The following is a 16,622-nucleotide window of genomic DNA, read 5'->3' as shown; positions in this document are numbered from 1 at the left end:
CAGGGCAAAAACTATGCCCTTTTACTAATCTGTTTCCTAGGATTACTGATGAGTCAGAAAGTATCAATTCAATACACTAGCGGCGGAAAAATCTATCTGACTTGGAGGCAAATTTTTCCTCCAAGCCAGAGGAGAAACTGCCTCATCACTGCGAATTTGGAATAAAATGATAGAATTTAATGAAAATGAAGAGGAAGAAGCTTTTCTTAAAAAAAAAAGAAGGCTATTTTCAGGGTTGAATTTTGAGTTATTTAGTGGATTGTGCTGCTATAATTTAGAATAGCCCTAATTGCTATTCTAGACCATGCCATATTACTACTACTACTACTACTACTACTACTCTACTAAGTGAGCATCTGCCTTAAGTATGCCCAGTGCTCATTCAAAACAGAGCGTCAGAGTAGCGATCGAATAGCTAGAATACTATGATGTACCACTGTGTGTTACGTACCAGCTGTATCAGAAAATGTATGAACCAGAGGAATGGCATGCTAAAGAATAAAGTTTTTTAACTCCCTGGCTATTTCCCGCCAATATTCAGTCAGGCTATTATATTCGGTACGCAGCAGTAATCCCATCTATCAGAATTGAGAGGCAGCGTAAGAGACAAAGAACATCACAACAAATAATGGTCAGTGTAATGTTATTGTTGATAATGTTATGCGCTTTCGATATTGTAGGCCTTCACATTTAGTTTTATTCCGACCCTGAAATACCACTCTTATCATAGTTGGTACTTTAAAACTGAATAAAACATAAATGACCGGAAATCGTATTCTCTATAACTTTTGTTATGGAGTACTATTCGATAGGACCAATGACATAGGTATCCCCATGTGGGTGGGGGCGGTAGAATAACACCCACGGTATCACCTGCCTGTCGTAAGAGGTGACTAAAAGGGGCCCAGGGGCTCTGAAGTTTGGAGCGTGGGTTGGCGACCACGGGGCTCTTAGCTGAGTCCTGGCATTGCTTCCACCTACTTGTGCCAGGCTCCTCACTTTCATCTGTCCTATCCGACCCTCCTTGGTCAACTCTTGTTTTTTTCCGACCCCGACGGTATTACGTATGAAGGCCTAGGGAGTCTTTCATTTTCACGTCCTTCGTGGTCCTTGTCTTCCTTTGGCTGATACCTTCATTTTTCGAAGTGTCGGACCCCTTCCATTTTTTCTCTCTGATTAGTGTTATATAGAGGATGGTTGCCTAGTTGTACTTTCTCTTAAAACAATAACCCCCCCCCTCTCAATGACATAGGTATTTAAAAATTACATTTTAGGTGCCTTCCCCTAAACTACAATTTCATCTAGGGTGACGTGAATACGATTGTTTATAGTTTAGACTGTAGTTTCTTATTCCCTGGCTCTATATACCGATATTCATCAAATTCTGTTTACCTATTTTCTCGTGGCTCGGCAATGATATGGACTTAGCAACAAAAATACAAATTCATGAATATCTGTGTTATCATAGCCAGTACGGTAAAAATGTATAAGTCATAAATGGTCGGAAATTTAATTTTATATAACTTTGGTTATGTATTAAGTATTATTTATCGATACGACCGCTAATAATATAAATATTTGAGAATTAAATTTTAGGCCTCCCACTAAACTACCATTTCACTCAGTGCAATTAAATGATTTATAGCCTACGTTGTAGTGGCTCATTCTCCGACTTCGTATACCAATTTTCAATGAGATAGGACCACTAATAATGCAAATATTTAAGAATTAAATTTTCGGCCTTCCCCTAAACTACCATTTCACTCAGCGTGAATAAAATTATTTATAGCCTAGATTATAGTGACTTATTTCCCGACTTTGTATACCAGTTTTTATCAAGATAGGACTAATAATAATATAAATATTTGAAAATTAAATTTTAGGCCTTCCCCTAAACTACCATTTCAATCAGCGTGAATTAAATTATTTATGGCCTAGATTGTAGCGACTTATTCCCCGACTTTGCATACTGATTTTCATTAAATTCTCTTTAGCCGTTTTCTAGTGATGCGTGTACAGACAGAAAGACAGACAGACAGAAATTACGGAAAAGTAAAAAGTGCATTTTCTTGTTACTGTTGACTTGACCGATGCAGAAATACCATTCTTTTCAAATTCTGAGCAATGTACAGACAAAACTCTTATTTTATATATATAGATTCATTAATTCTCAGTGCGAGACTTCTTTCCTACTCATAACACCGGGATCTGCGTATAACATCGACTTAGGCCTCGGAATTCATCTGTTTCTTCAACAACATCAGTATGACTCAATTTTCTATCATGCCGGATTTTTGTCCCATGGTGAATGGGAAGATTGAAGAATGTGGATTGAAAATAAGTGTAGAAAAGAGTAAAACTCTTGTTATGACTAGAGGGGAGAAAGAAGGGAAAGGTCAGATTAGACTTGCTGACAAGCCCCTGGAAGTAGTGGAAACGTTTAAATACCTGGGGAGTGAATTAATGGAGAATGCTTGACTGGATGCTGAGATTAGTAAAAGGATTCAAGCTGGAAGTTGTTTCTATCATAGTGTAGGAAACATGTTATGGGACAAAGATGTGCCAATGGAAGCAAAGGATACTATGTACAAGATGTATTACGTACCCATAACAACTTACGTAGCAGAAACTTGGACAATGACAAAGAAGGATGAGAGTCGAATACAGGCAGCCGAAATGAAATTCTTGAGGAGTATGATACAGAAGAGTAGAAGAGACAAAATAAGGAATGAGAAAATCCGGGAAGAAATTGGAGTGGAAAAAATGAATGATAGAATAGAGAAGAGCCGACTAAGATGGTTTGGGCACATAAAGCGAATGAGCGACGAAAGAATGCCAAAAAAGGTGATGGAAATGCAAATCCAAGGAAGGAGAGGCCATGGATGACCACGATTGAGATGGAAGGATACCATCCAACGCAGCATTATAGAAAGAAACCTGGACTGGGACACAGTGTTGGAGGAGGAGTGGTGGAAAGACCGAAGAAAGTGGAGAGCAACCATATTTGCCCCTACCCGGCTACAGCTGGATAAAGGGAAATGATGATGATGATGATGATGACTTATACGTGCCACATCTTACTGGATAATTTACTTTAAATCATTCTTAGAAATCAGGCCTGTGCCTTTTTCATAAGATATTATTATTACACACTTATTTTAGATATAACCTGTCTCCACTTCTCACCTCGAGACTTTGAACGATTACTATAACTGACGACCACTGGTGAAACTTTGCGGCACACATAATCACAGATATGTACAATAACAACTGGACATTCAAATTCACTGGCAACCCTATGCCTCTGGATTATCATGTAACATGTCTTAATATATATATATAAAAGAACCAAGAGAACCTGACACAAGTCAAACCCATTCAGAGCAATCCTAGCATGAATCTCACATAATCTGAATTGAATCATGCTCCTTCACAACAATAAATGAACAAAATCAAGCACTGAATACAAAACAAAACAAAACCCTAAGTGACTCTCATCAAAGACAAGAAATATAAAGGGTGCTTGATTAATTTGTCCCTTTATTTACCTATATCTGAATTCAGTGAGCTGGGAAGCAGCCCGCTTAACATTTAAGTTACATAATTAAAGAATATAATTCCCTCGTTAACTTTAACAAATCTACATACTTAAATTATTATTGTACTCTTCTCTGCCTGTAGTCTGTAAACTGGATGAGGAACACAAGGCCCGTCCAGTTTAAAAAGTCATTTTACTGGTTTTCATGCCAGCATATAATGCTAATCCAATGCACTTTTCAAATGTACACATTTTTAAATTTTAGAAATTAGTATTTGGAAATTTTTACACACTAATATTTAAAGAAAAATTTACACTTCTGGACTTTTTATCTGTGCCACCTAATTCACACATTCATTCTTCATTCCTTCACGGCACTAAGGAACTTGTGACACAGCGGTATCACCTTCGACGGCCTGGCACGCACTCATTCTTCGAACCTGGCACTCCTGTAAATGTTTGGGTCCTTGTAGGCTAATGTCCGCAAGACTGATTAGGTATCATCCCAAATCTGAATGTCTACAGGTGTCTGATTATGTCAAGAACCGCGACTGTTTTCGAGAAATTTGCACTGTTCCTAAAATTTTCTTATATAGATCCTACCACTTCTGTAAATGTTTATAAATTTCTAGTTATTGGTCGGTAGGCATTTATAAATGTCTAGTTATTTGTCTGTAGGCAACTACTGGTAACACTATCTCCGGTATCCGAATTTATGATACTGGTGAAATTTCCAAGTCCGTAACGCGTACTTATCTATCCGTACTGTTACGTGTGGTGACGGCCCGAATAAACTTTTCACAGTGGGGCGTTTCACGTACTGGATCACTATGCTAATGAGCGTAGTGACGGGCCGAATAAATTTTCCAGAGTGGCTCGTTGTGTGCTGCATGCACTTCTATCTTTCTTAGTCTCATCCCTTTTCCAAGTTCATGGAAGGTCACGTTAGAGTGTGAAACTCCAATTTTCCCGTTCGGCTACACGCAGATCTGCCTGGGTTTCAATTCATTGTCCACATGTGTGATTAATCATTTCTTGCCTCTGTGCGAAATTTGAACTCAGATCCGTATCAGGTTAATATTATAATTATAAATTTAGCTCCTGTCTTCTTGGCGGGCTATCTCGTGCCATTTTTTGTGTCCCTCGTTTTCAGCCAATCAGACAATAGCGTAGCTGATTTTCAAGAATAATCGCTTTAAATTTACATAAATTACCAACTTTCAATATTGGATCATACTTCTAAATTCTTCTTCCTTCTGAATCTGCCATGCTGAGTGGCTGAGAGGCAGTGGCCTTCTGACCCCAACTTGGCAGGTTCGATCTTGGCTCAGTCTGGTGGTATTTGAAGGTGCTCAAATACATCAGCCTCGTGTCAGTAGATTTACTGGCATGTAAAAGAACTCCTGCGGAACTAAATTCCGGCACCTCGGCGTCTCCGAAAACCATATAAAAGTAGTTAGTGGGACATAAAGCAAATAACATCATTATTATTAACATTCTGATGGCCGAGTGCATCAACCTTGATTACTGTAATCAGTGTTTAAAATAGCCTTTAATCACTGTTTAAGGTCGCTTGTAGTGCATCAATCCCGATTATGGCCTTAATCACTGATTTAAAGTTAATCGGTGAAATTCGGGCGTTTAAGAATGCTAATCATTGATTAGCAACGAAACTTCAAAATGGCGGCAAGGTTTGTAGACGGTTTTGAAGACGAGTTGCTGTATCTTCAATATCTCGAAAATAATGATAATCAGGGCGACGATATGGTGATAGTTGAGAGGGGTAACCCTTTTGAAGAACTCGGTGAGAAAAAATTCATGGAAAGGTTCCGTCTTTCGAAACGAACTGTGTTATTTTTGCTACAACAAATTCGTGATCAGCTGGATTTTCCAACGCGAAGAAATAATCCTGTTTCTCCAGTAAATAGGCTACTGACTGCTTTGAGATATTTTGCTACGGGTGCTTTTAATATTGTAATAGGAGATACTGCCGGAATACACAGGACAACTGCAGCGAGGATTATTCATGACGTAAGTGACATTATAGCCTCTCTCAGCAACAGATATATATTTTTTCCAAGAACAGATAGTGAAAAAAGAGAGGTCATGGAAGGGTTTTTTAACATAGCCAGATTTCCTGGAGTGATTGGAACAATCGATTGCACTCATGCCCGTATTCAATCTCCTGTTGGCAATAATGCAGAGATATTTAGGAACAGAAAAGGTTATTTTTCGATAAATGTGCAGACTATATGTGACAGCAATTTGCTAATAAGGGATATTGTAGCCAGATGGCCCGGGTCTGTGCACGATAGCACTATTTTTCAGAACTGCAGCAAGAGAGCGCAGTTCGAAAGAAGAGAAATAGCAAATGGCTATTTATTAGGTGATAGTGGTTATGCTTGCAAACCTTACCTGTTAACACCATTACTCAATCCCACAAGTAGAGAAGAGCAGAATTATAACAGGGCACACATAACAACCAGGAACACGGTAGAACGTCAGTATGGAGTATGGAAACGTAGATTTCCTGCCCTCTCAATTGGTTTAAGATGTGAAGTTCACAAAGCCTTAAACATCATTCTTGCTACTGCAGTGTTACACAATATTGCTGTATCATCAAGAGAAGACAATCCTCCAGATGATCTGGCAATAAGACATGTGTTAGAAGAGTTACAACAAAACAGAGGTCCTGATGTTGAAAATGATGCACCAATTGATGCAATACATCATATGTACAGAAATGATGATAACGCTGGGAGAGCTGTTCGCCAGGTGCTAATAAATGACTATTTCAGGTGAGTAAATTACACTGTTATACATAAAGATTCTCATAATTTTATTGTTACACATAATTTCAATAATCTTGTATAAGCAAACAGACATAACTTGCAATTAAGTTATTCACTTTTACTATTCATATTTTGCCAATATTTTAGTTTTTCTTTTAATACTGCTATTGTTAAATTTTTTATTTCAATTTCTTTTTCATGTTCTTTTTTCATAAACTCTAATTGCTGTTCTAACAAAAGAATTCTCTTTTCACAGGAATCTATAATTTTATTCCTCGGAGACAGACCTACTTTCTTCTTCGGAAAGCTAGGAGTTTTCATGGTTGGGTCTGGAGTTGAAAATGATGTTCCAGATGATCCTGACTGTGGGTCATTTGCGGGTGAAGTCTGTAGGCCTATTGTGTCCACTGTTTGATATGTTACATCTGGGCCTACATGAATTACCTCTTCGAGTGGGAAGTTTATTTCTGAAACAATTATAATGAAGTGGCATTTCTAGTGACAGACTGCTAATAATAGAATTTGAAACCTGAAAAGTGAACAGGACTGTATATTCATCATCAAGATACCTAAATGTGTTATTATTCAGGTGATAAATTAATTATTGCATCACATATACATAGTGAGAATTACCTTCAGTTACATCTCCTTGGTATAGTGCATCAGAGTCATGTGGATTTTCTAGAGGTGTTATTGTAGGCCCAATTAGAGCCATGATGTTTTCGGCACCTTTGGAATTGGGAGGCTTAAAATAACCACCACCAGTTTTATTCCTATTAACTTTCTCATCTGCACATATCTTCCTTGCCTTTCTTTTCAGATTTTCATAGCAGACTTTTAAATGTTTGAAGTCTCGAGAACGAACACCTTGTAACAAAATAATGAAAACGTAAATCAGAATAATAAAAAATACTACAATAGATTGATTTTTTAATTAATGGTAATATATACTAACAGTCCTACTAATAAAACGTCTTTTACAGTTGTTTAACATTTGTATAGTTACACACTGAATAAACCCTGTATAAGCGATGCAGATTTTTGATACTAATAATCATGGTATAGGCATAGTGTTACTATACTGCATGTATACACTAACTGCAAGCAGTAGGAATCTCTTCCTGCAGTTCACTGATGCACTTCATCATGTACGCTGATTTTATGATCGCTCTTACTGGTTATCTAGGAGAAAAACATTTCGAGAAGCTGTGTGGTAGCACAAATAAACTGAGAATCCCAAAGCCAGTGGCAACATAAGAGGTGAAAGTTGACTGGCAATTTGATTTATATCTGACAACATTTCTGCAGCTTGCTTGTGTAATGAAAGAAAAAAATATAATTGAATTAAAAGAGAATGTACATGAACGTTATGTTTAATGCCTGCAAGTTAATTCCACACACACACAGAGAAAATCAAAATAGGCCTATTAGTGACCACTGGGCAGCTGTGCATCTACTTGAAATTACATTGCAATGTAATAATAAAACCATCATGTGAAAACTGTTATCATCACCAGCACAGTATTCAGTGTTAACCTCCTCCACTCCCTTCATGTTAACATGTCTACTTTTGGTAACTTTGTCAAGCCTGGAATGTGAATAAGTGCTATATTGCAAGTTAAAAATATGTTAATCACTCAAAAATCCACAAGATCAACTTCCTCAGTAAAAGCAAAGATTGCAACTTGATCATGGCTTATGGCCTATTAAAACACAACAAAGATTAAAAACTGACAATCAATCAATCAATCAATCAGTACCAGTACTGATCTGCATTTAGGGCAGTTCCCCAGGTGGCAGATTCCTTAGCTATTGTTTTCCTAGCCTTTTCTTAAATGATTTCAAAGAAATTGGAAATTTATGGAACATCTACCTTGGTAAGTTATTCCAATCCCTAACTCCCCTTCTTACAAACAAATATTTGCCCCAATATAGCACTGACTATAGCACTTCCTAACTTGTTAAGATACAGTAACTAAAAACATTATAATAAAAATTTCTACAACTTCCAAGCTTGACTTGATCCTAGAATTTGGCATGAACACAAACACAAGTTTATGTCACAACTGTGGGAGCACCTGAAGCACATGGCACTACTATGCTTCACTATAATAAAATAATTTACTAAAGCAGACATAACTGAAGACTATTACACGTAGATCACTATTATCAGAAAACCAACAGCAACAAAACTATGAGAAGGTAATGGTAAGCACTAAGCAGTTTGCCTAGGCATTCTTGACTCACTATCACTTCAAACTAAACTGATTAACCACCACAAAAAATATCCAACATCCATGCCCAAATTATTAAATATTATTATTTAATTATCAAATATTAACATACTGGCCCACTATTATTTATGTCACTTTTATTATTAGGTTTAGGAATTATGGTTAGAATGAATATGAACTAGTATTAACATAGGCAAAATACGTTGGAGCAGCTGACCTAACCGCCACTCGAGTACAGGCAACACACTCTACGTTCCACACTAGGACATGACAACAATGTGGAAAAACACCATTCACACAGGCACACATATGCTGCCATCAAGGAAAAGAAAAAAAGAAATGCTCTTGGATTGTCTAACATTACCTATTCACATTCACAAATGTAAGTAAATGCAATTCATACATGAACATATGGTTGAGCCTGGCATTAATAAAAACACTTCACTGAACCAAGATCTAGCATGGTTGAGGCCCTGAGCATCTCACTGAGCAAAAGTGAGCTCTAATAGCAGCTGAAAAAGGCCTTCCTGCTGGTGATAGGTCAAAATTTCTTAGAAGAATTCCAAATTTCACTTAAAAGACACTGTCCAGACATCACTAACATGAAGCACTGCACCAGGCAAAAATGCTTACTGAATACCATATGAAATTTAACAGAATGGTCTCTAAACATGCTAACAAGGTTTCTACTCTAGCTGCAGGCTAATTTACTCATTAAAAAGGGTTACAAATATGAGTCACTCATCATCATCATCTTGACCATATGTTAACATAGATGACTCTGGTTAAACTTACTTCATGAAACACAACATATTTGCCTTGTATATGAGAAAGATGATACTTGAACACACTACTAGGGAAATTAACTCTTGAAGGGACACTCTGGTCATCACATGTAGTACTTAAGGGGATATATATGTAGGATTGATTTCAACACATCCTTCTTAATAAAACATGTCCTTCTATTTCCGAACAATTATACACAACTCGTATCTACATATCAGGGCACATATTTACTCAAAGACTTCCTGTTCAACTTATTTACTGGCCTACCACTTATCTACATTCTGTCACTTACCTACTGGCCGGTATAACATATATTTCATCGAAGATATTACAACCACTTATCTCTTGGCCTGTATAACATATATTTCATCAAAGATATCATTTGAAACATCATAAAGGCATGTATTGTATCGAAGAATGCTGGGATAAGCACTAGCCTCCTGCTACAACCTACAACAAGGTTCTACACTGAATTAACACTATAATAACCTCCCGAGTGATCACACTGCAACATCGTGGCAAGAAGAAAACAGAAGCCTAACCTGAAAAGTACTTAATGAACATGACATAGCTGAAAACAGGTTTAGAACGTACAAATCTTGGTCGTAAATTATTGAATTAGATATTAAATTTAAGACACTTTAAACAACAGCACAGCTAATACTCTGTCCTATCTATCTTCACTCTGACTCAACCAGTTGACCACTCAATACCTAGCCTACGCTCAGACACCCAAACTGACCATTCCAAAAGGTAGAAACATGCAAAAACACATACTGAAATCCATATACAAATCGTACTGCCCACATGTTCTAACTAAAATGAAAACCCAATGGCCTTGACTTGGCACAGATATCAAAGTGATAATGAACACAGACAATTTTAAAAAGTGTGCACTTACAGCTGTGAAATATAGTAAACATGGGTTACTCACATTGCATTAATGCCCTCAGGGATCTATCATGCAGATAGCTACATGTGTCTCTGATGCAGACTTGCTTTAGCCTGGGATTTTAGCACATCACAACATTTACCTTCACACTTGCTGCATGGAAATTACCTTGGTGGATACATAAACTGGCCTCGAAACTTCATCATTATTTAGCTGACTACACAATCACATGACACTTCAAATATATTTAGGCTGGTTTACCATTAAAAGGAAAACAACACAGAATTTGCTATATTTTTCACAAGACTTCCTACTTCCATGGTAACCAGGAGAAATGGATCACTTCCGTGTCTTAAAATGTTTTGTTTTACGATCATTTCCAGTCTTTATAACCTCCAAGTGTACTTTTACTTCTACATTTAAAATATTGTGGAGATCATCAATGTTATTTTCCATTCTTTCACTGTGTGCTTCTCTATTGGATAAGTTGGATATTTTACCACAATTATATTACTGCAGACTATAAATACCACCAAAAGAATACACTAATCACTCGTTCCTACAGAACGCTTATACAGGGGTCCTGTGTTCTGTTTAAGCAATCAGTGAATAACTATAACAGATGTACACACTGATATACGTTTTATTAGTAACAAATTGCACATAAATGGTGTATAAAAGTTATACACTTTTTATTAATAAGACAAATAAATATGCTCACCGGGAATTGTATTGAATTCATTTTCAATTATTTTCCAGGTCTCCAGCTTCTTCTTTACAGTAACTCCGTCCGTCTTCTTGTTTTCAACAACATCCTTATATTTGACAACTAATTCAGTCAAGATGTCGGTCTCAAAATCGGTATAATTTGCACATCTCTTCCTTTTATTTTCTTCCATTTGGAACCGTTTGCTTATAATATGTGTACTTTTGATACGCGTGTATTCGTTTTTCCCACCAAGACAACTGCCGAACGAAATACCCGTGAGCGCGTTCAGTATCGTGTTTTTGTATGATCACTGATTAAATCTCACGCTAACTAAACAGTACTAAGTAATCAATGATTACGGTTGGTGCACCGCAATCTTCTTAAACGGAGGTTAAAATGTAAACAGACATTAAGTAATCTATGATTAGCAGCTCGTTAATCGAGATTGATGCACTCGGCCATGAATCTGTATTCAGTTTTTACTTACTAATGTTATTTGCAAAATTTATCCGTGTAGTGCCTCCCACAACATAACGTTGGTATGATTGACTCTGTAAAGGTTTCCTAGGTGAATTTTGTCATTGGCCCATAGCTAAGCAGGAATTCATATCTTGCCCTAGTATCTCGTTTCGCCAACTGCAGCATTAGAAAAACGCCGGAGTCGACGGTTTTTCCCTGATGTCATTTCCTAGAAATTCTGTGTACTACGGTGCCCGTAGAATATTTCTGACCTGTTGTATGTCGTGACCATCCTTTAATCCCACTGGAGACAGAAATATGTAGGATTTCACAACTCCTTATGGACTGTTTCTTGATTTATGAGTTTCATTTCCATATTGACAGATTACACATGTACAGATATGAAAGGATTTCCACCTTAGCAATACTGTTTATTTTAAGACTTAGCTTACAGTACCGGTATCGACCCTAATTGGTCATCATCAGCTGAACATAAATACCTTTACATATATATCAAGCAATAATTGACATTACCCTGTCTAAAGGAAGATGCCGTAAGGAAACACCATATCTGATTGTGTCCAAATTGGGCATGTTGAGTGTGAGTTGGTTATGTGTTATAATTTGATTTTCAGGTACATGGGTATTATTTTAATGTATTTTAATTTGTTCTGTGTATTTTAATGTGTTTATTGCATTTGTACATATAACTTAGATTTAAGCTTAGGATAGATTTTACAGTCAAATTTGTAGTCCTGAAGAAGATAGTTTTATACCCATGTACTTGAAAGTCAAATTACAACACATAACCAACTCACACTAAACATGCCGAATTTGGACACAATCAGATATGGTGTTTCCTTATGGCATCTTCCTTTAGACATGGTAATGTCAATTATTGTTTGATATATATGTAAAGGTATTTATGTTCAGCTGATGATGACCAATTAGGGTCGATACCGGTACTGTAAGCTAATTCTTACAATCAACAGCATTAATAAGGTGGAAATCCTTTGTTATCTGTACATGTCCTTATGGACTGGCCTGTACAATGGTGTAATATTTTGTACTTTTATCATATCTGTAACATTTTCCTTAATAAATGATTGAATGATGCAGCTTACACCCCTACCAGGGTACACTATGAATAAAGACGTTATCTATTAATTCATTGTTTAACAAATCAGTTCTGTTTAGTGTATAGAGATAGGTGTTCATTTGCAAGTATCCTTAAAGATGCATTTGTACTCAATAGTCTCATGTTAGTACTCCTCGTCTTTGCAGTTCATCTGTTATTATTGAAGATAAGGATGTTCAAGTAATTAGCGAGTCCGATGGTGAAGAAGATCAGGGACCCCAAGCTGATGATCCACGCAGCTCAGGTAAAATGCAATTTATTTTAATTCGACCATTATTTTTGCTGAATAAAATTTTAGGTTAGTGACTTACATTTCTGTCATGTCTTTGGGAATATAAATTATGTAAGTTATGTAAGTTCAGACTGATTACAATTCCTGTGAAGCAATATAAACAATACATTCATAGTTAAGTTGAATTGTGAGACCATCTCGTATATTTGACATGTACTTGTAAATAACTTAAATATCAGGGTTGCGGAAAATGTGTTCACAGCATCATTGTACCAGTTCAATTCAGAAGAAAAATGACATAATGACAAAAGTCATCAGTTATTCAAAGGTAAACGGTTGATAGGGAATCTGCCACTTGCGCTACAGCACTAAGTGCAGATCATTGGTGAATGATTGATGATCCTGTGTTGTCGGCTAGCATGGTGGGTATACAAGGTATACGTTAGGCCTTTGCAGATGTATCACTGGCTTTCATGGGTAAAAGGAGAATTAATCCGAGTTAGAGAAGGGTATGATTATTAAGACTTCTAGTCCAAGGGTAGCAGTATTACTCAAAGTGCACTTTGTAAAGTGTCCTCTTACTGCCCTGGAGGAAGCAATGGTTTAGTTTGACTGGAACATAGATCTGGGAATTTTTGTGTATGTGTGCTCAGATTGTTGTTGTTGTTGTTGTTGTTGTTATTATTATTATTATTATTATTATTATTATTATTATTATTATTATTATTATTATTATTATTATTATTATTATTGGTTCATGTTTGTGGGTTACTGTAGTCACGTCCTAGTTCGTGAACCATGGGCAACGACTGAGTGGCCTAGTAAGTGGCCCTGAGAGTCGGGATACCAGTTGCTATGGAATGGGAGTGGGCATCTCGGACATATTCTGAGCGTGGCCCTCCTTGTGCTCAGGCGGCTAGGACTATACAATCCACCGGTGGTCCATAACCCGTTAGAGGAGAGATCCTCACTTGGACTATGTGCAAGTAGGGTAGGATCCTGCTTCATGAATCGACCGAGCTCAGAACATTTTAAGCAAGCCTTGGACCTATGGGAGTAATGGAGTCCCACTCCCATTTGACAGGCGAGGGACTCCTTGGAAACAACTTGGCGAACGAAATGGAATTCGATGGGGAGCTATCAATATTAATGGGGCTTATGGAAGAAAGAAAGTAGAACTGGCTGAGTCAGCAAAGAGGATGCATCTGGATGTGCTAGGAGTAAGTGATATTCGGGTAAGGGGAGATAACGAGGAAGAGATAGGAGATTATAAACAGTACTTGACGGGTGTTAGAAAGGGAAGGGCAGAGTCTGGGGTAGGGCTCTTTATCAGGAATACCATTGCACTGAACATAGTTTCTGTTAGGCACGTAAATGAGTGAATGATGTGGGTAGATTTGTCAGTTGGAGGAATTAGGACTAGAATTGTGTCCGTGTATTCACCGTGTGAGGGTGCAGATGAGGATGAAGTTGACAAGTTTTATGAAGCATTGAGTGACATCGTGGTCAGGGTCAACAGCAAGGATAGAATAGTGCTAATGGGCGATTTCAATGCGAGAGTTGGAAATAGAACTGAAGGATACGAAAGGGTGATTGTTAAATGTGGGGAAGATATGGAAGCTAATGGGAATGGGAAGCGTTTGCTGGAGTATGGGTTTAGCTGTTACGAATACATTCTTCAAGCATAAGGCTATTCACTGCTACACATGGGAGGCTAGGGGTACCAGATCCATAATAGACTATATCTTAACAGACTTCGAATTCAGGAAATCTGTTAGGAATGTACGAGTTTTCCGCAGATTTTTCGATGATACAGACCACTATCTGATCTGTGATGAACTAAGTATCTCTAGGCCTAAGGTAGAGGAAGTGAAATCTGTCTGCAAACAAATAAGGGTAGAAAATCTCCAGGGCGAGGAAATTAGACGGAAGTACATGGATATGATTAGTGAGAAGTTTCGAACAGTAGACAGTAAGCAGGTTCAGGATATAGAAAGTGAATGGGTGGCATACAGGGATGCTGTAGTAGAAACAGCAAGGGAATGCCTAGGAACAACTGTGTGTAAAGATGGGAAAAGGCGAACATCTTGGTGGAATGATGAAGTGAGAGCAGCTTGTAAACGTAAAAAGAAGGCTTATCAGAAATGGCTCCAAACAAGGGCCGAGGCAGACAGGGAGTTGTATGTAGATGAAAGAAACAGAGTGAAACAAATAGTTGTTGAATCCAAAAAGAAGTCATGGGAAGATTTTGGTAACAACCTGGAAAGGCTAGGTCAAGCAGCAGGGAAACCTTTCTGGACAGTAATAAAGAATCTTAGGAAGGGAGGGAAAAAGGAAATGAACAGTGTTTTGAGTAATTCAGGTGAACTCATAATAGATCCCAGGGAATCCCTGGAGAGGTGGAGGGAATATTTTGAACATCTTCTCAATGTAAAAGGAAATCATCCTGGTGCTGTTGCAAACAGCCAAGCTCATGGGGAGAAAGAAAATTATGTTGGTGAAATTATGCTTGAGGAAGTGGAAAGGATGGTAAATAAACTCCATTGTCATAAGGCAGCAGGAATAGATGAAATTAGACCTGAAATGGTGAAGTATAGTGGGAAGGCAGGGATGAAATGGCTTCATAGAGTAGTAAAATTAGCGTGGAGTGTTGGTAAGGTACCTTCAGATTGGGCAAAAGCAGTAATCGCACCTATCTATAAGCAAGGGAACAGGAAGGATTGCAACAACTATCAAGGTATCTCACTGATTAGTATAACAGGCAAAGTATTCACTGGCATCTTGGAAGGGAGGGTGCGATCAGTCGTTGAGAGGAAGCTGGATGAAAACCAGTGTAGTTTCAGACCACAGAGAGGCTGTCAGGATCATATTTTTAGTATGCACCAGGTAATTGAAAAATGCTACGAGAGGAATAGGCAGTTGTGTTTGTTTCGTAGATGTAGACAAAGCAAATGACAGGGTACCGAGGGAAAAGATGTTCGCCATACTGGGGGACTATGGAATTAAAGGCAGATTATTAAAAGCAATCGAAGGCATTTATGTTGACAATTGGGCTTCAGTGAGAATTGATGGTAGAATGAGTTCTTGGTTCTGGGTACTTACAGGGGTTAGACAAGGCTGTAATCTTTCACCTTTGCTGTTTGTAGTTTACATGGATCATCTGCTGAAATGTATAAAATGACAGGGAGGGATTCAGTTAGGTGGAAATGTAGTAAGCAGTCTGGCCTATGCTGACGACTTGGTCTTAATGGCAGATTGTGCCGAAAGCCTACAGTCTAATATCGTGGAACTTGAAAATAGGTGCAATGAGTATGGTATGAAAATTAGCCTCTCGAAGACTAAATTGATGTCAGTAGGTAAGAAATTCAACAGAATTGAATGTCAGATTGGTGATACAAAGCTAGAACAGGTCGATAATTTCAAGTATTTAGGTTGCGTGTTCTCCCATGATGGTAATATAGTAAGTGAGATTGAATCAAGGTATTGTAAAGCTAATGCAGTGACCTCGCATTTGCAATCAACAGTATTCTGTGGAAGTCAGCTCCCAGACGAAACTGTCTTTTCATCGGTCTGTTTTCAGACCAACTTTGCTTTACGGGAGCGAAAGCTGGGTGGACTCAGGATATCATATTCATAAGTTAGAAGTAACAGATATGAAAGTAGCAAAAATGATTGCTGGTACTAACAGGTGGGAACAATGGCAGGAGGGTACTCGGAATGAGGAGATAAATTCTAATTTAGGAATGAACTTGATGGATGAAGCTGTACGCATAAACCGGCTTCGGTGGTTGGGTCATGTGAGGCGAATGGAGGAGGATAGGTTACCTAGGAGAATAATGGAC

At 37.8% G+C, this 16,622-nt stretch overlaps 1 protein-coding gene across 1 annotated transcript in view; it reads left to right on the top strand.

Annotated features, from left to right (window-relative positions):
* The window catches only part of LOC136858612 (TP53-binding protein 1), a 770,373-nt gene that overhangs the window by 101,699 nt on the left and 652,052 nt on the right, over positions 1-16,622 (top strand). Inside the window, exon 3 of the mRNA XM_067138308.2 lies at positions 12,695-12,792. Within this exon, the coding sequence (XP_066994409.2) occupies positions 12,695-12,792 (98 nt within the window). The remainder of the gene's footprint in view (positions 1-12,694; positions 12,793-16,622) is intronic.

This window comes from Anabrus simplex, chromosome 1 (assembly GCF_040414725.1).
Source record: "Anabrus simplex isolate iqAnaSimp1 chromosome 1, ASM4041472v1, whole genome shotgun sequence".
Taxonomy (NCBI): Eukaryota; Metazoa; Arthropoda; class Insecta; order Orthoptera; family Tettigoniidae; genus Anabrus; species Anabrus simplex.
Note: the sequence above shows the minus strand (reverse complement) of the source record. Positions and strands in the feature narration are given on the sequence as shown.